Raw genomic sequence first — 22,906 nt, 5'->3', positions numbered from 1 at the left:
GCGATCCACCGCCCCGTGCTCCAATCCACCCCCCCGTGTTCCGATCCACCCCTCCCCCCATGCTCCGATCCACCCCTCCCCCCATGCTCCGATCCACCCCTCCCCCCATGCTCCGATCCACCCCCCCGTGCTCCCTTCCCCACGCCATCATACTTACCGAGCCTCCTGGGGTCCGTCCGTCTTCTTTCCTGGGCGCCTCCATCTTCCAAAATGGCGGGCGCATGGGCAGTGCGCCCGCCGAATCTGCCGGCCGGCAGATTTGTTCCAATGTGAATTTTGATCACTGTGATAAAACCTCACAGTGATCAAAATAAAAAAAAACAGTAAATGACCCCCCCTTTGTCACCCCCATAGGTATGGACAATAATAAAATAAAGAATTTTTTTTTTTTTTCCACTAAGGTTGGAGTTAGAACTTGGGTTAGGGTTTCGGTATGTGCACACGTATTCTGGTCCTCTGCAGATTTTTCCACAGCGGATTTTGATAAATCCGCAGTGCTAAACCGCTGTGGATTTATCGCGGATTTACCGCGGTTTTTCTGCGCATTTCACTGCGGTTTTACAACTGCGATTTTCTATTGGAGCAGTTGTAAAACCGCTGCGGAATCCGCAGAAGGAAGTGACATGCTGCGGAATGTAAACCGCTGCGTTTCCATGCAGTTTTTCTGCAGCATGTGTACAGCGATTTTTGTTTCCCATAGGTTAACATTGAACTGTAAACTCATGGGAAACTGCTGTGGATCCGCAGCGTTTTCCGCAGCGTGTGCACATACCTTTAGAATTAGGCTATGTGCACATGGTGCGGATTTGGCTGCGGATTCGCAGCAGATTGGCCGCTGCGGATTCGCAGCAGTGTTCCATCAGGTTTACAGTACCATGTAAACATATGGAAAACCAAATCTGCTGTGCCCATGGTGCGGAAAATACCGTGCGGAAACGCTGCGTTGTATTTTTCGCAGCATGTCAATTCTTTGTGCGGATTCCGCAGTGTTTTACACCTGTTCCTCAATAGGAATCCGCAGGTGAAATCCGCACAAAAAACACTGGCTATCCGCGGTAAATCCGCAGGTAAAACGCAGTGCCTTTTACCCGCGGATTTTTCAAAAATGGTGCTGAAAAATCTCACAGGAATCCGCAACGTGGGCACATAGCCTTAGGGTTAGGGTTGGAATTAGGGTTGTGGTTAGGGTTAGGGGTGTGCTGAGGTTAGGGTTGTAATTAGGGTTATGGCTACAGATGGGATTAGGGTTAGGGGTGTGTTGGGGTTAGTGTTGGAGGTAGAATTGAGGGGTTTCCACTGTTTAGGCACATCAGGGGTCTCCAAACGCAACATGGCGCCACCATTGTTTCCAGCCAAGCTTGTATTCAAAAAGTCAAATGGTGCTCCCTCACTTCCGAGCCCCGGCGTGTGCCCAAACAGTGGTTTACCCCCACATATGGGGTATCTGCGTACTCAGGACAAACTGGACAACAACATTTGGGGTCCAATTTCTATTACCCTTGGCAAAATAGGAAATTCCAGGCTAAAAAATCATTTTTGAGGAAAGAAAAATTATTTTTTATTTTCATGGCTCTGCGTTATAAATTTCTGTGAAGCACCTGGGGGTTTAAAGTGCTCAGTATGCATCTAGATAAGTTCCTTGGGGGGTCTAGTTTCCAAAATGGGGTCACTTGTGGGGGAGCTCCAATGCTTAGGCACACAGGAGCTCTCCAAACGCGACATGGTGTCCGCTAACAATTGGAGCTAATTTTCCATTCAAAAAGTCAAAAGGCGCGCCTTCCCTTCCGAGCCCTGCCGTGTGCCCAAACAGTGGTTTACCCCCACATGTGGGGTACCAGCATACTCGGGACAAACTGCGCAACAATTATTGGGGTCCAATTTCTCCTGTTACCCTTGAGAAAATAAAAAATTGCTTGCTAAAACGTCATTTTTGAGGAAAGAAAAATGATTTTTTATTTTCACGGCTCTGCGTTGTAAACGTCTGTGAAGCACTTGGGGGTTCAAAGTGCTCACCACATATCTAGATAAGTTCCTTGGGGGGTCTAATTTACAAAATGGGGTCACTTGTGGGGGGGTTCTACTGTTTAGGCACACCAGGGGCTCTGCAAACGCAACGTGACGTCCGCAGACCATTCCATCAAAGCTGCATTTCAAAAGTCACTACTTCCCTTCTGAGCCCCAACGTGTGCCCAAACAGTGGTTTACCCCCACACATGGGGTATCAGCGTACTCAGGAGAAACTGGACAACAACTTTTGGGGTCCAATTTCTCCTGTAACCCTTGGGAAAATAAAAAATTCTGGGCTAAAAAAATATTTTTGAGGAAAGAAAACGTATTTATTATTTTCATGGCTCTGCGTTATAAACTTCTGTGAAGCACCTGGGGGTTTAAAGTGCTCAGTATGCATCTAGATAAGTTCCTTGGGGGGGTCTAGTTTCCAAAATGGGGTCACTTGTGGGGGAGCTCCAATGTTTAGGCACACAGGGTCTCTCCAAACGCGACATGGTGTCCGCTAACGATGGAGATAATTTTTCATTCAAAAAGTCAAATGGCGCTCCTTCCCTTCCGAGCCTTACCATGTGCCCAAACAGTGGTTTACCCCCACATGTGAGGTATCGGTGTACTCAGGAGAAATTGCCCAACAAATTTTAGGATCCATTTTATCCTGTTGCCCATGTGAAAATGAAAAAATTGAGGCTAAAAGAATTTTTTTGTGAAAAAAAAAAGTACTTTTTCATTTTTACGGATCAATTTGTGAAGCACCTGGGGGTTTAAAGTGCTCACTATGCATCTAGATAAGTTCCTTGGGGCGTCTAGTTTCCAAAATGGGGTCAATTGTGGGGGAGCTCCAATTTTTAGGCACACGGGGGCTCTCCAAACACGACATGGTGTCCGCTAAAGAGTGCAGCCAATTTTTCATTCAAAAAGTCAAATGGCGCTCCTTCCCTTCCAAGCCCTGCCGTGCGCCCAAACAGTGGTTTACACCTACATATGAGGTATCAGCGTACTCAAGACAAATTGGACAACAACTTTCGTGGTTCAGTTTCTCCTTTTACCATTGGGAAAATAAAAAAAATTGTTGCTAAAAGATCATTTTTGTGACTAAAAAGTTAAATGTTCATTTTTTCCTTCCATGTTGCTTCTGCTGCTGTGAAGCACCTGAAGGGTTAATAAACTTCTTGAATGTGGTTTTGTGCACCTTGAGGGGTGCAGTTTTTAGAATGGTGTCACATTTTTTGGGTATTTTCAGCCATATCGACCCCTCAAACTGACTTCAAATGTCAGGTGGTCCCTAAAAAAAATCGTTTTGTAAATTTCGTTGTAAAAATGAGAAATCGCTGGTCAAATTTTAACCCTTATAACTTCCTAGCAAAAAAAAATTTTGTTTCCAAAATTGTGCTGATGTAAAGTAGACATGTGGGAAATGTTATTTATTAACTATTTTGTGTCACATAACTCTCTGGTTTAACAGAATAAAAATTCAAAATGTGAAAATTGCGAAATTTTCAAAATTTTCGCCAAATTTCCGTTTTTATCACAAATAAACGCAGAATTTATTGACCTAAATTTACCACTAACATGAAGCCCAATATGTCACGAAAAAACAATCTCAGAACCGCTAGGATCCATTGAAGCGTTCCTGAGTTATTACCACATTAAGGGACACTGGTCAGAATTGCAAAAAACGGCCAGGTCTTTAACCCCTTAGCGACCGCCGATACGCCTTTTAACGGCGGCCGCTAAGGGTACTTAAACCACAGCGCCGTTAATTAACGGCGCTGTGGAAAAAGTGTATAGCGCCCCCCGAGAGTCGGATTTTCTTTGGGGTCTCGGCTGCCGGGGGTAGCCGAGACCCCAGAGAACATGATTCGGGGGGTTTTGTACCCACCCCGCATTTGCGATCGCCGGTGATTAACAGTTTACCGGCGATCGCGAAAAAAAAAAACGCGATCTCTTTTTAATTTCTCTGTCCTCCGATGTGATCGCACATCGGAGGACAGAGAAAGGGGGTCCCAGATAGCCCCCCGATACTCACCTAGCTCCCCCGGTGCTCCTCGTGTCTCCCGGTGGGCGCCGCCATCTTCAAAATGCGCCCGCCGGCCGGCCCCGCGAGAATATTTGGGGTCTCGGCTGCCGGAGGTAGCCGAGACCCCAAAGAGCATGATCGGGGTCGGTTTTACCGACCCCCTGTTTTGCGATCGCCGGTAATTAACTGTTTACCGGCGACCGCAAAAAAAAAAGTAAAGTGTAATTCTCTGTCCTCTGATGTGATCGCACATCAGAGGACAGAGAAATAGGGGGATTCGGGGACCCTATCATACTCGCCTATGTCCCTGGGTCCTCCTGCTGCTCCTCCTGGCTGCCGGCAAGAGAAAATGGCGGGCGCATGCGCAGTGCGCCCGCCATCTGTCTCCATCTGCTGGCCGGCAGGAGAACAGCAGTTGGGGCTAAAATTAGGGCTAGGGTTAGGGGTAGGGTTAGAACTAGGGTTGGGGCTAAATTTAGGGTTAGGGTTGGGGCTAAATTTAGGGTTAGGCTTCTTTCACACTTACGTCGGTACGGGGCCGTCGCAATGCGTCGGCCCGACATACCGACGCACGTTGTGAAAATTGTGCACAACGTGGGCAGCGGCTGTAGTTTTTCAACGCATCCGTTGCCCAATCTATGTCCTGGGGAGGAGGGGGCGGAGTTACGGCCACGCATGTGCGGTCAGAAATGGCGGATGCGACGTACAAAAAAACGTTTCATTGAACGTTTTTTTTGTGCCGACGGTCCGCCAAAACACAACTGATCCAGTGCACGACGGACGCGACGTGTGGCCATCCGTCACGATCCGTCGGCAATACAAGTCTATGGGCAAAAAACGCATCCTGCGGGCACATTTGCAGGATCCGTTTCTTGTCCAAAACGACGGATTGCGACGGATGCCAAACGACGCAAGTGTGAAAGTAACCTTAGAGCTAGGGTTAGGGTTGGGGCTAAAGTTAGGGCTAGGGTTGGCGCTAAAGTTAGGGTTAGAGTTGGGATTAGGGTTAGGGTTTGGATTAGGGTTGGTATTAGGGTTAGGGTTGGCATTAGGGTTACGCTTGGGATTAGGGTTAGGTTTGGGATTAGGGTTAAGGTTAGGGTTGTGATTAGGGGTGTATTGGGATTAGGGTTAGGTTTGAGGTTAGGGTTGAGATTAGGATTAGGGGTGTGTTGGATTTAGGGTTTTGATTAGGGTTATGGTTAGGGTTGACATTAGGGTTGTTTTTGGGTAAGGGTTGTGATTATGGTTAGGGTTAGTGATTAGGATTATGGATCAGGTTGGGATTAGGGTTAGGGGTGTGTTGGGGTTAGGGTTGGAGCTAGAATTGGGGGGTTTCCACTGTTTAGGTACATCAGGGGGTCTCCAAACACGACAGCCAATTTTGCGCTCAAAAAGTCAAATGGTGCTCCCTCCCTTCTGAGCTCTGCCGTGTGCCCAAACAGTGGGTTACCCCCACATATGGGGCATCAGCGTACTCAGGATAAATTGGACAACAACTTTAGTGGTCCAATTTCTCCTGTTACCCTTGTGAAAATAAAATCTTGGGGGCTACAATATCTTTTTTGTGGAAAAAAAAAATATTTTTTATTTTCACGACTCTGCATTATAAACTTCTGTGAAGCACTTGGGCATTCAAAGTTCTCACCACACATCTAGATAAGTTCCATGGGGGGTCTAGTTTCCAAAATGGGGTCACTTGTGGGGGATTTCTACTGTTTAGGCACATCAGGGGCTCTGCAAACGCGACATGGTGTCCGATCTCAATTCCAGACAATTCTACATAGAAAAAGTAAAACGGCACTCCTTCTCTTCCAAGCTCTGCGGTGCGCCCAAACAGTGGTTTACCCCCACATATTGGGTATCGACGTACTCAGGAGAAATTGCACAACAACTTTAGTGGTCTAATTTCTCCTGTTACCCTTGTGAAAATACAAAACTGGGGGCTAAAAAATAATTTTTGTAGAAAAAATGCGATTTTTTTTTTATTTTTTTTTCACGGCTCTACATTATAAACTTCTGTGAAGCACATGGGGGCTCAAAGTGCTCACCACACATCTAGATAAGTTCCTTAAGGGGTCTAGTTTGCAAAATGGTGTCACTTGTGGGGGGTTTCCACTGTTTAGGCACATCAGGGGCTCTCCAAACGCGACATGGCGTCCAATCTCAATTCCAGCCAATTCTACATTGAAAAAGTCAAACGGCGCTCCTTCACTTCCAAGTTCTGCGATGCGCCCAAAAAGTGGTTTACCCCCACATATGGGGTATTGGCGTATTCAGGAGAAATTGCATAACAAAATTTATGGTTACATTTCGGATTTTACACTTGTGAAAATAAAAAAAATGGTTCTGAATTAAGATGTTTGCAAAAAAAAGTTAAATGTTCATTTTTTCCTTCCACATTGTTTCAGATCCTGTGAAGCACGTAAAGGGTTAATAAACTTCTTGAATGTGGTTTTGAGAACCTTGAGGGGTGTAGTTTTTAGAATGGTGTCACACTTCATTATTTTCTATCATATAGACCCCTCAAAATGACTTCAAATGTGATGTGGTCCCTAAAAAAAAATGGTGTTGTAAAAATGAGAAATTGCTGGTCAACTTTTAACCCTTAACTCCCTAACAAAAAAAAATTTTGTTTCCAAAATTGTGCTGACGTAAAGTAGACATGTGGGAAATGTTATTTATTAACTATTTTTCGTGACATATCTCTCTGATTTAAGGGCATAAAAATACAAAGTTTGAAAATTGCAAAATTTTAAAAATTTTCGCCATATTTCCGTTTTTTTCATAAATAATCGCAAGTAATATCGAAGAAATGTTACCACTAACATGAAGTACAATATGTCACGAAAAAACAATCTCAGAATCAGGGGGATCCGTTGAAGCGTTCCAGAGTTATAACCTCATAAAGTGACAGTGGTCAGAATTGCAAAAATTGGCTCGGTCATTAAGTACCAAATTGGCTCTGTCACTAAGGGGTTAAGGTCAAAATAGGCTGGGTCATGAAGGGGTTAAAAGGTCCCCCAAAAGCAGTGTGAAAGACTGATGGAAAGTATGCCAAGACGCATGAAAGCTGTGATTAAAAATCATGGTTACGGTATTTAACAAACTATTGATTTCTGAGCTCTTCCTGAGTTAAAACATAAGTATTGTTGTTTCTAAATGATTGTGAACTTGTGTTTTGTTTTTTGTTTTGTTTTTTTGCATTATTTGAGATCTGCAAGCAATTCATTTTTTGTTATTTTGACCATTTCTCATTTTCAGAAAATAAATACAAAATTTATTGCTTAGAACTTCGGAGACATGTTGTCAGTAGTTTTAATAAAAGAGCAATTTGTACTTTACTCAAATATACCTATAAAGAGAAAAACAGACAAACTGAAAATTTTGCTGTGGTCTCTTAATTTTTGCCAGAGCTGTATATACAGTGGGGGAAATAGGTATTTGATACACTGCCAATTTTGCAAGTTTTCCCACCTACAAAGAATTAATTAGCATTTTATTGCATGAAGCATGAAATAAGTATTTGATACAATAGGAAAACAGAACTTAATATTTGGTACAGAAACCATGGTTTGCAATTACAGAGGTTAGAAGTTTCCTGTAGCTCAGGTTTGCACACACTGCAGAAGGGATTTTGGCCCACTCCTACTTACAGATCTTCTCAAGATCTTTCATGTTTCGGTTCTATCGCTGGGCAACATTGAGTTTCAGCTACTGCCAAAGATTTTCTATTGGGTTCAGGTCTGGAGGCTGGTTGGGCCACTCTAGGGCCTTGAGGGTCTGTGCACACGTTGCAGATCCGCAGCGGATTTGAAGCTGTGGATTCGCAGCAGTTTTCCATGCGTTGTACAGTACCATGTAAACCTATGGAAAACCAAATCCGCAGTGGAAAATACCGTGAGGAAACGCTGCTGTTTATTTTCCGCAGCATGTCAATTCTGTGTGTGGATTCCGCAGTGGTTTACACCTGCTCCATAATTGGAATCCGCAGGTATGAAAATGCGTGTGAAAACGCATGTGAAATCCACGCAAAAACCGGAGTAAAACTCAGGGCATTTTACCTGCGGATTTTTCAGAATCTGTGTGGAAAAATCCTCACACGAAACTGCAACATGTGCACGTACCCTGAAATGCTTCTTAGGGCTGAGCCAGACTCGTGTGAGGATCGCATCGTACTGCATGCGCTGGCCTGGCACCTCTCCTGACCTGAGCAAGACCGTATTATGCATTTCTATGCAACTGTCAGGCTTAGGTCAGGAGAGCCGACAGCCAGTACGAGGTTTACGATGTGATTCTCGCATGAGAAATAGGTCAGTATGTCTCTGCCGTTACAGAGACACTCCTCAGTTGCCCTGGCTATGTGTTTGGGGTCATTGTCATGCTGGAAGACCCAGCTTCAATTCTTTTACTGAGGGAAGGAGCTTGTTTGCCAAAATCCCCGTCGATCCTCCCTACAATACGGTGAAGTCGTTCTTTGCAGAAATGCACCCCAATTACCGTATTTTCCGGCGTATAAGACGACTTTTTGACCCCTAAAAATTGTACCAACAGTCGGGGGTCGTCTTAAACGTCGGGTACGGCGTGTGCAGGGAGCGATCCTGCATTTCGGTGTGGTTCCCAGGGTCTGGAGGAGAGGAGACTCTCCTTCAGGCCCTGGAATCCATATTCATGTAAAAAATAAAGAATAAAAATAAAAAAACATGGATATACTCGCCCTCGGACGGGCCCTGGCTCACAGCGCTGCTAGCGTCTCCCTCCTTTCCTGAGAATGCGGTGAGTGAAGGACCTTCAATGACGTCCGAGGGTGAGTATATCCCTGTTTTTTATTTTTATTTACATGAATATGGATCCCAGGGCCTGAAGGAGAGTCTCCTCTCCTCCAGACCCTGGGAACCACACGCCGTATAAGATGACTGGGCGTATAAGATGACTCCTGTCTTAGACGGCGGGCATATCCCAAATTCCATATTTTATATGGAAAAGTTGGGGGTCGTCTTATACGCCCAGTCGTCTTATACACCAGAAAATACAGTATATTTCCCCCAGCATGCTTCAAGGTTGGGATGTTGGTCTTGGGGTTGTACAGCGAATGTAGTTGATATCAAAAAGTTCTAGTTTGGTCTCATTTGCCACATGACCTCCGCCCATGCCTCCTCTGGAGCATCCAGATGGTCATTGGCGAACTTCATACGGGCCTGAACATATGGTGGCATGAGCAGGGGACCTTGTATGCCCTGTAGGATTTTAATCCATGACGACGTGGTCCCAGCTCTCTTTTTGGCCAAGTCCTCCTGTGTAGTTCTTGGCTGATTCCTGACATTTCTCAGAATCATCCTTACCCCACGAGGTGAAACTTCGCATGGATCCCCAGACTGAGGAAGATTGACAGTCGTCTTGTGTTTCTACCATTTTCTAATAATTGTGCCAACAGTTGTGGTCTTCTCACCAAGCTGCTTGCCTATTGTCCTGTAACCCATCCCAGCCTTGTGCAGGTCTACAATTTTGTCCCTGGTGTCCCTTAGCTCTTTGGTCTTGGCCATGGAACAGAGGTTGGAGTGTGATTGATTGTGTGGTCAGGTGTCTTTCATACAGGTAACAAGTTAAAACAGGTGCAATTAATACAAGTAATGAATGCAGAATAGGAGGGCTTCTTAAAGCAAAACTATCAGGTTTGAGAGCCATAATTCTTGCTGGTTGGTAGGTGATCAATCATGTAATAAACTGCAATTTAATTATTTAAAAATCTTACAGTGTGATTTTATGGTTTTTATTTTTAGACTAGCTGAAGAGCCCGGCGTTGCCTGGGCATAGTAAACATCTGTGGTTAGTTATAGCACCTCAATTCTCTCATTTTCACATCACGCCTCTCATTTTTCCCCCTCACATCTTTCATTTCTCCCTCACATCTCTCATTTTCTCCCTCACATCTCTCATTTTCCCCCTCACTCCACCCATTCCCCCTCACTCCTTTCATTCCCCCTAACACTTGTCATTTCGACCTCATTTTCCCATCTCTCCACTATTTTCCCTCACTCCTCTCATTTTCCCCTCAGTATATACATGTTTGTCATCTCCCTTATATATAGTATGAACCTGTATGTCATCTCTTGTATATAGTATATACCTGTATGTCCTCTCCCCTGTATATAGTATATACCTGCTGTATGTCATCTCCTCTTGCATATACTTGTATCATCTCTTTTATATACTATATACCTGTCATCTCCTCCTGTATATATTATATACCTGTCATCTCCTCCTGTATGTAGTATATACACCTGTATGTCACCTCCTCCTTTATATATTATATACCTGTGTGTCATCTGCTCCTGTATATAGTATATACCTGTGTGTCATCTCTTCCTGTATTAGACCTCGTTCACACGTTATTTGGTCAGTATTTTTACCTCAGTATTTGTAAGCTAAATTGGCAGCCTGATAAATCCCCATCCAACAGGAAGCCCTCCCCCCTGGCAGTATATATTAGCTCACGCATACACATAATAGACAGGTCATGTGACTGACAGCTGCTGTATTTCCTATATAGTACATTTCTGGTACGTTTTGAGTATGTGCAAGTTTTGTGTGAGGCAACTTTTGCATGTGTTGCAACTTTTGTGCATGTGGCAATTTTTCTGTGTGTGGCGAGTTTTGCGTGAGCCTAGTTTTGCATGTGGCGAATTTTGCGCGAGGCAAGTTTTGTGTTTTGACTTTTATGCGGCGAAGTTGGGGTATGTGTGGTGAAATGTGTGCTGAGGGTGGTATATGTGTTCAAGAACGTGGTAGTGTGTGGCACATTTTGTGTGTGTGTTCATATCCCCGTGTGTGGTGAGTATCCCATGTCGGGGCCCCACCTTAGCAACTGTACGGTATATACTCTTTGGCGCCATCTCTCTCATTCTTTAAGTCCCCCTTGTTCACATCTGGCAGCTGTCAATTTGCCTCCAACACTTATCCTTTCACTTTTTCCCCATTATGTAGATAGGGGCAAAATTGTGTGGTGAATTGGAATGCGCGGGGTTAAAATTTTGCCTCACAACATAGCCTATGACGCTCTCGGGGTCCAGACATGTTACTGTGCAAAATTTTGTGGCTGTAGCTGTGATGGTGCAGATGCCAATCCCGGACACACACACACACACACACACACACACACACACACACACACACACACACACACACACACACACACACACACACACACACACACACACACACACACACACACACACTCACACACACACACCCCTACACCTTTATATATTAGATTCTGTCTCTCATAGTTGAAGTATACCTGCAATAAAAATTACAGACCTCTCTTTTCTTTGTAGATGGGAAAACTTGCAAAATCGACAGTGTATCACATATTTTTATCCCACTGTACGTGGCTCCACTACAGTGCCTTGCGAAAGTATTTGGCTCCCTGGAACTTTTCAACCTTTTCCCACATATCATGCTTCAAGCATAAAGATACCAAATGTAAATTTTTGATGAAGAATCAAGAACAAGTGGAACACAATTGTGAAGTTGAACAAAATTTATTGGTTATTTAAAATTTTTGTGGAAATTCAAAAACTGAAAAGTGAGGCGTGCAATATTATTCGGCCCCTTTACTTTCAGTGCAGCAAACTCACTCCAGAAGTTCATTGTGGATCTCTGAATGATCCAATGCCTAATGATGATAAATATAATCCACCTGTGTGTAATCAAGTCTCTGTATAAATGCACCTGCTCTGTGATAGTCTCAGGGTTCTGTTTGAAGCACAGAGAGCATCATGAAGACCAAGGAACACAACAGGCAGGTCTGTGATACTGTTGTGGAGAAGTTTAAAGCCGGATTTGGATACAAAATGATTTCCAAAACTTCAAACATCCCAAGGAGCACTGTGCAAGCGATCATATTGAAATGGAAGGAGTATCATACCACTGCAAATCTACCGAGACCCAGCCGTCTCTCTAAAATTTCATCTCAAACAAGGAGAAGACTGATCAGAGATGCAGCCAAGAGGCCCATGATCACCCTGGATGAACTGCAGAGATCTACAGCTGAGGTGGGACAGTCTAGTCTGTCCATAGGACAACAATCAGTCGTACACTGCACAAATCTGGCCTTTATGGAAGAGGATGAGTGGCAAGAAGAAAGCCATTTCTCAAAGATATCCATAACGAGTGTTGTTTAAAGTTTGCAACAAGCCACCTGGGAGACACACCAAACGTGTGGAAGAAGGTTCTCTGGTCAGATGAAACCAAAATTGAACTTTTTGGCAACAATGCCAAACGATATGTTTGGCGTAAAGGCAACACAGCTCATAACCCTGAACACACCATCCCCACTGTCAAACATGGTGGTGGCAGCATCATAGTTTGGGCCTGCTTTTTTTCAGCAGGGACAGGGAAGATGGATAAAAAAATTGATGGGGAGATGGATGGAGCCAAATACAGGACCATTATTGAAGAAAACCTGTTGTCTGCAAAGGACCTGAGACTGGGACGGAGATTTATCTTCCAACAAGACAATGATCCCAAACATAAAGCAAAATCTACAATGGAATGGTTCACAAATAAACGTATGCTGGTGTTAGAATGGCCAAGTCAAAGTCCAGACCTCAATCGAGAATCTGTGGAAAGAGCTGAAAACTGCTGTTCACAAACGATCTCCATCAAACCTCATTGAGCTCGAGCTGTTTTGCCAAGGAAGAATGGGCAAGAATTTCAGTCCCTCGATGTACAAAACTGATAGAGACATACCCCAAGCGACTTGCAGCTGTAATCGCAGCAAAAGGTGGCACAACAAAGTATTAAGTTAAAGGGGCCAAATAATATTGCATGCCCCACTTTTCAGTTTTGGAATTTCCACAAAAATGTAAAATAACCAATAAATTTAGTTCAACTTCACAATTGTGTTCCACTTGTTGATTCTTCACCAAAAATTTACATTTGGTATCTTTCTGTTTGAAGCACGATATGTGGGAAAAGGTGGAAAAGTTCCAGGGGGCCGAATACTTTCGCAAGGCACTGTATGTACAATCATGGCTGAAAGTGTTGGCACCCTTTAAATTGTTCCAGAAAATTAATTTTCTCCCAAACAATTATTGCAATTATACACTTTTTTTTTGTATACACGTTTATTTCTTTTGTGTATATTGGAACAACGCAAATGAAATAAAAACAGAGAAAAAAGGCAAATTGGACATAGTTGCACACACAAACCCCCAAAATGGGTTGGACAAAATTGTTGGAACCCTCAAATGTAATATTTAGTTGCACACCCTTTGGAATAAATAACCACAATCAATTGCTTAACAATCATCAACAAGCTTCTCACACCTCTCAACTGGAATTTTGGACCACTCTTTTTTTTGCAAACTGCCTTCTACCAACAGCAATATAAAAGATCTCTCCACAGGTGTTCAGTGGGATTTTGATCCGGACTCATTGCTGGCTGTCACGTACACACTTTCCAGGACATGACATGGGGTATTCCTGCAAGGGTTAATTTATTTCCTCTCACTCAATCCAACACTCAACCTCTGTTTTAGGCTATAAAATGAGCATAAATTACACCCTGACACAGTCCACACACCCTGGTTACATAACATGCTGCCACCACTCATCAAACACACAGAGTGATGAGTCCACTGTCTGACAGTCAAAAGGTCACACGCTCTCTGAAAGGTTATGGATTCTTTAGAGCATAGAAGTTTCAAACTTATTATAGATTTGAAGCTTTTAATATAAAAATATACAGTGCTTACAATCTATATATATATAATTGTCTAAGGCTACGTTCACATTTGCGTTGTTGGGCGCAGCGTTGTCGACGCAACGCACAACGCATGTCAAACGCATACACAACGCAGCATTTTTTGACGCATGCGTTGTCCTATACAATTGAAGATCAAAAACGCCCCCAAAAAATACATTAAGTCAAAAGGCGCATGCGTCAAAAAACGTGGCTCAACGCAGGCACCTGCGCCCTATGCATTTTTCATAGACACTAATGTGGTTTGGTTTTTTTGGGGCGCATTTACGACGCAGGTGCATTGCATGCGTTTTTCTTCGCAAATGTGACGCATCAAAACTGCAACCTGTAGCGTCTGCGCCAATCTGTCTGGTGCGCCAAAAAAACGCATGCGTCAAACACATGACTACGCATACCGGCGCATGTCCATGCGCCCCCCATGTTAAAGATAGGGGCGCATGACGCATGCGTCGATATCCGTCGCCGACGCTGCGCCCAACAACGCAAATGTGAATGTAGCCTAAGGGGCACTTCCCGCGACCAGTCAGTGCTCCATACTCCCCGCAGTCAGTGTCCCCGGCGCTCCACTCCATACTCCCCCGCAGTCAGTGCCCGCTCCATAATCCCCTCCAGTCACTGCTCACAGGGTAATGGCAGCGGTAACGGACCGCGTTATGCCGCGGGTAACGCACTCTGTAACCCCTGCTATTAACCCTGTGTGACCTAGTTTTTACTATTGATGCTGCATAGGCAGCATCAATAGTAAAAAAGATGTAATGTTAAAAATAATAAAAAAACAAAAAACCTGCTATACTCACCCTCCGTTGTCCGCTGAGCCGCTCTCGCCGGCCGCCATCTTCCGTTCCCAGAGATGCATTGCGAACTTACCCAGAAGACTTAGCGGTCTCGCGAGACCGCTAAGTCATCTGGGTAATTTCGCAATGCATATTGGGAACGGAAGATGGCGGCCGCATCACACCGCTTCGCTGGATCCCAGGGGTGAGTATATAACTTTTTTATTTTAATTACTTTTTTTTTTAACAGGGATATGGTGCACACACTGCTAAATACTGCGTGGGCAGTGTAATATACCTACGTGACTGGGCAATATACTACGTGATTGGGCAATATACTACGTGACTGGGCAATATACTACGTCGCTGGGCAATATACTGCGTGGCTGGGCAATATACTACGTGGCTGGGCAATATACTACGTGGCTCTGTGCTGAAAACTACATCGCTGGGCAATATACTACGTGGCTGGGCAATATACTACGTGGCTGGGCAATATACTACGTGGCTCTGTGCTGAATACTATGTCGCTGAGCAATATACTACATATCTGGGCAATATACTACGTGGACATGCATATTATAGAATACCCGATGCGTTAGAATCGGGCCACCATCTAGTAAAAGATATAAAAGGTAAAGATAAAATGACACGCAAGTATGCAAAACAGATATAAAATAAAAAAGGAGAAATAAAATTAATGCCTAATGTCCTTCTGTTTCCTTGGAGGCAGGGAACATTATGTATCACAAGCAGCATTGGCAGCCCCCACGTGAATAACTTTCTTTTGTGCCACTCAGCTTTTTATAGTTCGGTCCATTTGGCTCATATTTCCAGAATGACCTGGATTGGCATATTTAAAACTTGCTGTTTGTGACTGGACGATTGGTTAATTTATGGCATTGAATTTCAAATATCCTGTGTCTCCCCCTCTCCTCTCTATACAAGAGAGGAAACCAGCAGCAGCTTTCTGTAGGAGAGGTAACGTGGCCAGAAGGTCTTCTCTGGGGGTACCGCCCTTAATATGGTCTTCCAATTGTTGGAACCAAGAGAAATAGGGTTCTCGTGACGCAGGCGGATGCAACATTTATCTTTTAAGGAGGTCGTCGATGCTTCCCAAGACTTTCTCAGTAGGCTGTCCATCTTTCGGTCAAGTGGATCCTTTAGTTAAGAGGAGTTCTCAAAGAGTAACATAGTTTTCTTGGCTACTCTAACCATCTGGATATCTGCTTCAGGATTTCAGTCCAGCACTTCGAGATGTCTTCATATAGAGTAAAGTGATCCTTCATATCACTTGGGGTGTTAAGTTTCCTTTCTGGGAATTCCAATTCATCCAGGATTAAATTTTGAGTGTTGTCATGGAAGGGAAAAACCATTTTCCTTCTCGATTTCAGACCCCAAAACATCTCATCTTGGACTGTGCGGATGGTTTATCCTCTTCAACTCATATATAAAGCTGACATAAAGCTTTTTTTATGGTTGAATGGAAGTTGTTTTTGTTTTGTTTTTTACTGCAGATGGCTCATTTGCGATTCGCTGATTTTTTTTTTTCCCTTGATTTTGGTGCAGGATCCTTGTCTTCCTTGAAGAGAGGAGAGGGAACATTTTCATAAGGATGGATCCTGTACCAAAGGGGGACCTACCCTTACCAGGTATACTCACTGGGTCAGGGTTAGCACTGGGCTCTGCAGATGCAGACCTAAGAGAAGGAACATCCACCATTAGAACCTTAGTCCTACCTTATGGAGTCTTCAGTCAGTGTCCTTTTATACAGGAACCTAGACCCAGCGCGTCTTCTCAGCAAATTTCTCCCCCTCTGTGATAGGTCCTGCCTTCTGGGGCCTTTTTTCCGATTTGAAACGTCAAATTTCCTGCCAAAATGGTGGTGCGTTCCACCGTGGAATGCCGGAAGTGACGTCGCGCCTTCTCTCTTGGCATTGTACGTCACTTCCTATGCATGCCCAGGGCTGCTGGAGAACCCGGAAGACACCTCCGGCATGCAGGTGCGAAAGAGAGAAATTACGAGGCTGGGGGGCTATGGGAGCCCTTCCCAGCCACTCCTCCCCATCCAGCATTGCCCGCCAGCGCAGGAGGATGATGCGGTCCTGCGCAGGACAGGAGCAGCTGCGGGAGGAAGGTTCAGGACGATCTACCCAGGCTGCCCGGCTTAAGACATTACAAGTGCGTCTGTCGTGGCCCAGCTCTCAGGAACGCACACAAAAGCCTCTTTGTCCCTTAGGTACAGGAAGACACTGAGGATAGAGGGAAGGGGAGAGCTAGTTAAACCTTTTGTTTCCTGTCCCTAATTAGGATGAGGAGGCAACCTTTTTTTTTCTTTTCAATATGTATATATAATATTCATTATGTAAACTAGGGGGCATGTCACTGAAGCATCAGTGGCCTATCGGCAGTCTTCATCTACTATATAATTGTCTAAGGGTCACTTCCATCTTTCTGTCTGTCTGTCACGGAAATCCCAAGCGACGGGCACAGTCTGGCCGTGAAATGGCCGCTCCCTACTCCCCTGCCGTCAGTGCCCGCTCCATACTATCCCCCCCCCAGTCAGCGCCCGCCACCCACATAGCGTTGTAACAGTCCGTTAAACCGACTGCGTTACAATGCGGCATAACGTGATGTAACGCAGTCTGTTAACGCTGCTATTAACCCTATGTGACAAACTTTTTACTATTGATGCTGCCTATGCAGCATCAATAGTAAAAAGATCTAATGTTAAAAATAATTTTAAAAAAATAATAATTGTGATATACTCACCTTCCGGGGCCTTTCCCGCTCCTCGCCACGCTCCGGGCCATGCATTGCGGTCTCGCGAGATGATGACGTAGCGCTCTCGCTAGTCCGCTACGTCATCATCTCACAAGACCGCAATGCATTCTTGGGACCGGAACGTCACGAGGAGCATCGCTGAACGCCTCGCCTGGATCCGGGGGCCGCCGGAGGGTGAGTATATAACCATTTTTTATTTTAATTTTTTTTTTTTTTTACGAGGATATGGTGCACACCCTGCTACATAGTACTTGGGCTGTGTTATATACTGCGTGGCTGCTACATACTACGTGGGCTGTGCTATATATTACGTTGGCTGTGCTATATATTACGTGGGCAGTGTTATATACTACGTGGGCAGTGTTATATACTGCGTGGGCTGTGCTATATATTACGTGGGCTGTGCTATATATTACGTGGGCTGTGCTATATATTACATGGGCAGTGTTATATACTACATCGGCTGTGCTATATATTACGTGGGCAGTGTTATATACTGCGTGGGCAGTGTTGTATACTATGTGGCTGCTATATACTACACGGCTATGCTATATACTATGTGGCTATCTGTGTTATGTGGGCTGTGCTATATACTATGTGGCTGCTATATACATACATACACACATATTCTAGATACCCGATGCGTTAGAATCGGGCCACCATCTAGTTATGAATAATCAGAGCACCACATGAAGACCACCACGGGGCACGAGCATATCATTAACGCAAAACTGAAAATAAACAACAATGAATTTCCTCAACTAAGGTATCATTGTAATCAGTATAATGGCACCAACCTGACAGTGTCTGTAACACAATCCTGCTTACGGATTTCGTTTAACTCTTTAACGACCGCTGGTACACATTTTCACAGCGGTAGTTAAGGGTACGTAAAACACAGCGCCGTTAATTAACGGCTCTGTGGAAAAAGTGTTGGATTTTCTCTGGGGTCTCGGCTGCCGAGGGTATAACTGTATCACGGCGACCACAAAAAAAAAAGGCAGAATTGCCATTTAATTTCTCTCATGTGATTCCGGTACCCTGTCCCTGGGTTTCCTGCTTCACCCCATGGCCACTGGCGTCTTCTTCCAGTAAGAAAATGGTGGGCTCATGCGCCCACAGAGATCTGCCGGCCGGCAACAATAGATTTTTTTCTTATTAGTTCATTTTGATCACTGTGATAGACCCTATCATAGTGATCACAATATAATAAATAGTAAATCACCCCCCCTTTATCACCCCCTTAGCTAGGGAAAAATAATGAAATTAAATTTATTTCCACTTTTCCATTAGGGTTAGAGTTGGGCAAAAGTGACTTTGGCTAAAGTTGGGGTTTGGGCTAAAGTTGGGGTTTGGGCTAAGGTTAGGGTTAAGATTGGGGCTAGACGTGGGATTAGGGTTGGGGTTAGGGGTGTGTCAGGGTTAGGTTTATAGTTAGGGTTATGGTTAGAACTGCTAGGATTCATTGAAGCGTTCCTAAGTTATAACCTCATAAAGGGACACTGGTCAGAATTGCAAGAAACGGCCAGGTCATTATGGTCAAAATAGTTAAGTAAATAAGGCAGCACACTGCAGCGCTAAAACATGCAAATTGAAAACCCGAAATTTGAACTGCATTACTGCACTAGAAATATGAAAAATGAGAGCTTTTAGCGCATAAAAATGGCCAATTTTATGTGTACCTGGTAGCCTCTTTATGGCATCTCTCTTATACCAGGTCCTACGCTTGCCTTACCTCGCTGAGAATAAACGTCTCCATCTGAATGGGTACATGTGAAACCTCTTCTGGGACTAAAATTCTCTCTCTCTGTGGAGGGGTATTGGACCTGCTGTAATTAAAACACCTGAAGCTAGGAGGCGGAGTGCACGATCAGAAGGCTAGAGAATACATTTCAAAAACCTGACCTGTACACGGCGGTGCCGTAGCCCTTGGCAACCGGTCACGGACCATCTTTGTTTTCCCGGTTGCTATCCGAAGGATCCGAGTTATGTTCTGTTTGTGAGAACGCTGAATATTAAAGGAGACTTTTGAACTTTTCCTGGGTCACTGCTTCATCACTGCACAGTGTGGATACCGCTGCGCTACACAAGGTTTCATTTTAATTCGTATAACGGCGCTGATCTGACACTGTAGGTTATTGTGCACAATCCTGCTGGCAAGTTCCCTTTAAGGACACCACGCACACTATGTCTTGTGGACACAAAGAGAGGGAACATCGAGCTTATAAATTCACAGTTCAAAAGCTGTATCTCTGATGGTATGTTGGTTGCATTAGTGCCTATGGCATGGGCAGTTTATACATCTGGAAAGGCACAATCAATGGTGAACTTTAGAGGTTTGAGGAGGCCTTGTGTATTTCAGCAAGACAATACTAAACCACATACTGCTACCATCACAACAGCATGCCCCAACTTTTTGAGATGTGTTGTTGCCATACATTTTTAAATGAGTTAATTTTTTAAAATGAAATACAAAAAAGTGCAACTTTCACCTTCTGATCTGTGATCTATGTTCTGTTGTAATCAACTAAGGCTATAAGAGATTTCCAAATCATGTCATTTTCTGAAGATCTTTGAAGCTGCATATAAAAAAAAACCTGTAAAGCTTATCTCTGGTATAGAAAATGTAGAACTAAATAAGGGCATCCAGTTGCCTACATTGTGCATTTAAAACTTTTGTATTAATTACTTTTTTTTTCTTCTCTGTAGGGATATTGAACCTTGCAATGGCAGAAGCTGGTTCTTCACACATGAGTCTTATGAGAAATATTGCTTGGGTCCAACACTGGCTGAATTGCTGCTCCTCTCCAGCAAGTAAAACTCTTTTACTTATTATGTCCAAATAGAATGTTATTAAAGTGAACTTGATAGCTGATACATGCGGCCCGATCCACAGACAGTATGTATCAGGCACTGGCTATATGATCTCAGCCATGAATCATAGATTGATAGTTAGAAAAGACCTCCAGGGTCATCGTGTCCAACTCCCTGCCCACTGCAAAATTCGGTGAACCATCTCGGACAGATGTCTGTCCAGCCTCTGTTTGAAGAAGTCCGTTGAAGGAAAAGTCACCACCTCTCGTGGCAGCCTGTTCCACTCATTGATCACCCTCACTGTCAAAAAGTTTTTTCTAATATCTAATCTGTATCTTCTCCCTTTCAGTTTTATTTCATTGCTCCTTTTGTTTCCTTGTGCAAATGAGAATAAGGATGATCCCTCTACACTGTGACATCTATAATATAACGCTGGGAGCGTCACTCTGTCCGAAGCCTCTATAGACTGCGCAAGCGCAAGCGCCGGCGCAGTCTGGGCCTCACAGAGCGACGCTCCCGGGAGATCGGTGTGCGTTCACACTGAACACACACCGCGATCTCCACCGCAGAAGCAGGGACCGCCAGGAGGGTGAGTATCTGCCTATATTCACCTGTCCCCGTTCCATCGCTGAGCGGCGCCATCTTCCCGGTCTTCGGTCTGTGGCCTTCAGTTCAGAGGGCGCGATGACGCGCTTAATGCGCGCCGGCGCCGCCCTCTGACTGAACAGTCACAGCCAGGAGACCGGGAAGATGGTGGCGCTCAGCGATGGAACGCTGGACAGGTGAGTATAGTAAGTGCTGGGGGGGCCTGAGCTGGCGGCGATACCGGCACCTGACCCCCACAGCGCGCCGGTGTCCCCGCCTGCTCAGGCCCCCCAGCACTCGGCGACGAGCGGGTCAGAGGCAGTATGGGGACGCAGGATGGAGCAGCACATAAGGATGGGGACGCAGGATGGAGCAGGACATTAGGATGGGGACGCAGGATGGAGCAGGACATAAGGATGGGGACGCAGGATGGAGCAGCACATAAGGATGGGGACGCAGGATGGAGCAGCACATAAGGATGGGGACCCAGGATGGAGCAGCACATAAGGATGGGGACGCAGGATGGAGCAGGACATAAGGATGGGGACGCAGGATGCAGCAGCACATAAGGATGGGGACGTAGGATGGAGCAGCACATAAGGATGGGGACGCAGGATGGAGCAGGACATAAGGATGGGGACGCAGGATGGAGCAGCACATAAGGATGGGGACGCAGGATGGAGCAGCACATAAGGATGGGGACGCAGGATGGAGCAGGACATAAGGATGGGGACGCAGGATGGAGCAGGACATAAGGATGGGGACGCAGGATGGAGCAGCACATAAGGATGGGGACGCAGGATGGAGCAGCACATAAGGATGGGGACGCAGGATGGAGCAGCACATAAGGATGGGGACGCAGGATGGAGCAGGACATAAGGATGGGGACGCAGGATGGAGCAGCACATAAGGATGGGGACGCAGGATGGAGCAGCACATAAGGATGGGGACGCAGGATGGAGCAGGACATAAGGATGGGGACGCAGGATGGAGCAGCACATAAGGATGGGGACGCAGGATGGAGCAGGACATAAGGATGGGGACGCAGGATGGAGCAGCACATAAGGATGGGGACGCAGGTTGCAGCAGCACATAAGGATGGGGACGCATGATGGAGCAGCGCATGACAGGATGGGGACGCAGGATGGAGCAGCACATGACAGGATGGGGACGCAGGATGGGAGCAGCGCATCACAGGATGGGAGCAGCGCATGACAGGATGGGGACGCAGGATGGGAGCAGCGCATGACAGGATGGGGACGCAGGATGGGAGCAGCGCATGACAGGAAAGGGAACGCAGGATGGAGCAGCGCATGACAGGATGGGGACGCAGGATGGAGCAGCACATGACAGGATGGGGACGCAGGATGGAGCAGCGCATGACAGGATGGGGACGCAGGATGGAGCAGCACATACCATGATGGAGACAATATACCAATATAAATGCTCGCCACCCGGGCGTAGAACGGGTTCAATAGCTAGTCTATAATATAACGCTGGGAGCGTCACTCTGTCCGAAGCCTTTATAGACTGCGCAAGCACAAGCGCCAGCGCAGTCTGGACCCCACATAGTGATGCTCCCAGGAGATCGCTGTATGCGTAAACACTGAACGCACACCGCGATCTCCAACGGATAGCAGGGACGCGCCAGGAGGATGAGTATGAGCTATATTCACCTGTCTGTCCCTTTCCAGCGCTGCGTGCCGCTCTCTTCCGGGTCATCTGACTGAACAGTCACAGCCAGAGGAGCTGGAAGAGAGCGGCACACAGCGCTGGAACGGGACAGACAGGTGAATATAGCAAGTGTCGGGGGCCTGAGCTAGCGGCGATACCGGCACCTGACCCCCACAGCGCGCTGGTGTCCCCGCCTGCTCAGGCCCCCCAGCGACGATAGGGGAGTATGGTATTTTTTTTTTTTATATATCGCAGCAGCATACGGGGCATACACTATGGAGCATCTTATGTGGCCATCAACCATAATGGAGCAGTGTACGGGGGCATATACTATGGAGCATCTTATGGGGGCCATAAACCTCTATGGAGCAGTGTACGGGGGCATATACTATGGAGCATCTTATGGGGGCCATCAACCTTTATGGAGCAGTGTACGGGGCATATACTATGGAGCATCTTATGGGGGCCATCAACCTTTATGGA

At 45.6% G+C, this 22,906-nt stretch overlaps 1 protein-coding gene across 1 annotated transcript in view; it reads left to right on the top strand.

The window, feature by feature from the left end:
* The window catches only part of ICE2 (interactor of little elongation complex ELL subunit 2), a 189,053-nt gene that overhangs the window by 47,830 nt on the left and 118,317 nt on the right, over window positions 1–22,906 (top strand). The window contains exon 2 of the mRNA XM_069765691.1: window positions 20,060–20,164. Coding sequence (XP_069621792.1) covers window positions 20,060–20,164 — 105 coding nt within the window. The remainder of the gene's footprint in view (window positions 1–20,059; window positions 20,165–22,906) is intronic.

The sequence above is a fragment of the Ranitomeya imitator genome, chromosome 4 (genome assembly GCF_032444005.1).
Source record: "Ranitomeya imitator isolate aRanImi1 chromosome 4, aRanImi1.pri, whole genome shotgun sequence".
NCBI lineage: Eukaryota > Metazoa > Chordata > Amphibia > Anura > Dendrobatidae > Ranitomeya > Ranitomeya imitator.
Note: the sequence above shows the minus strand (reverse complement) of the source record. Positions and strands in the feature narration are given on the sequence as shown.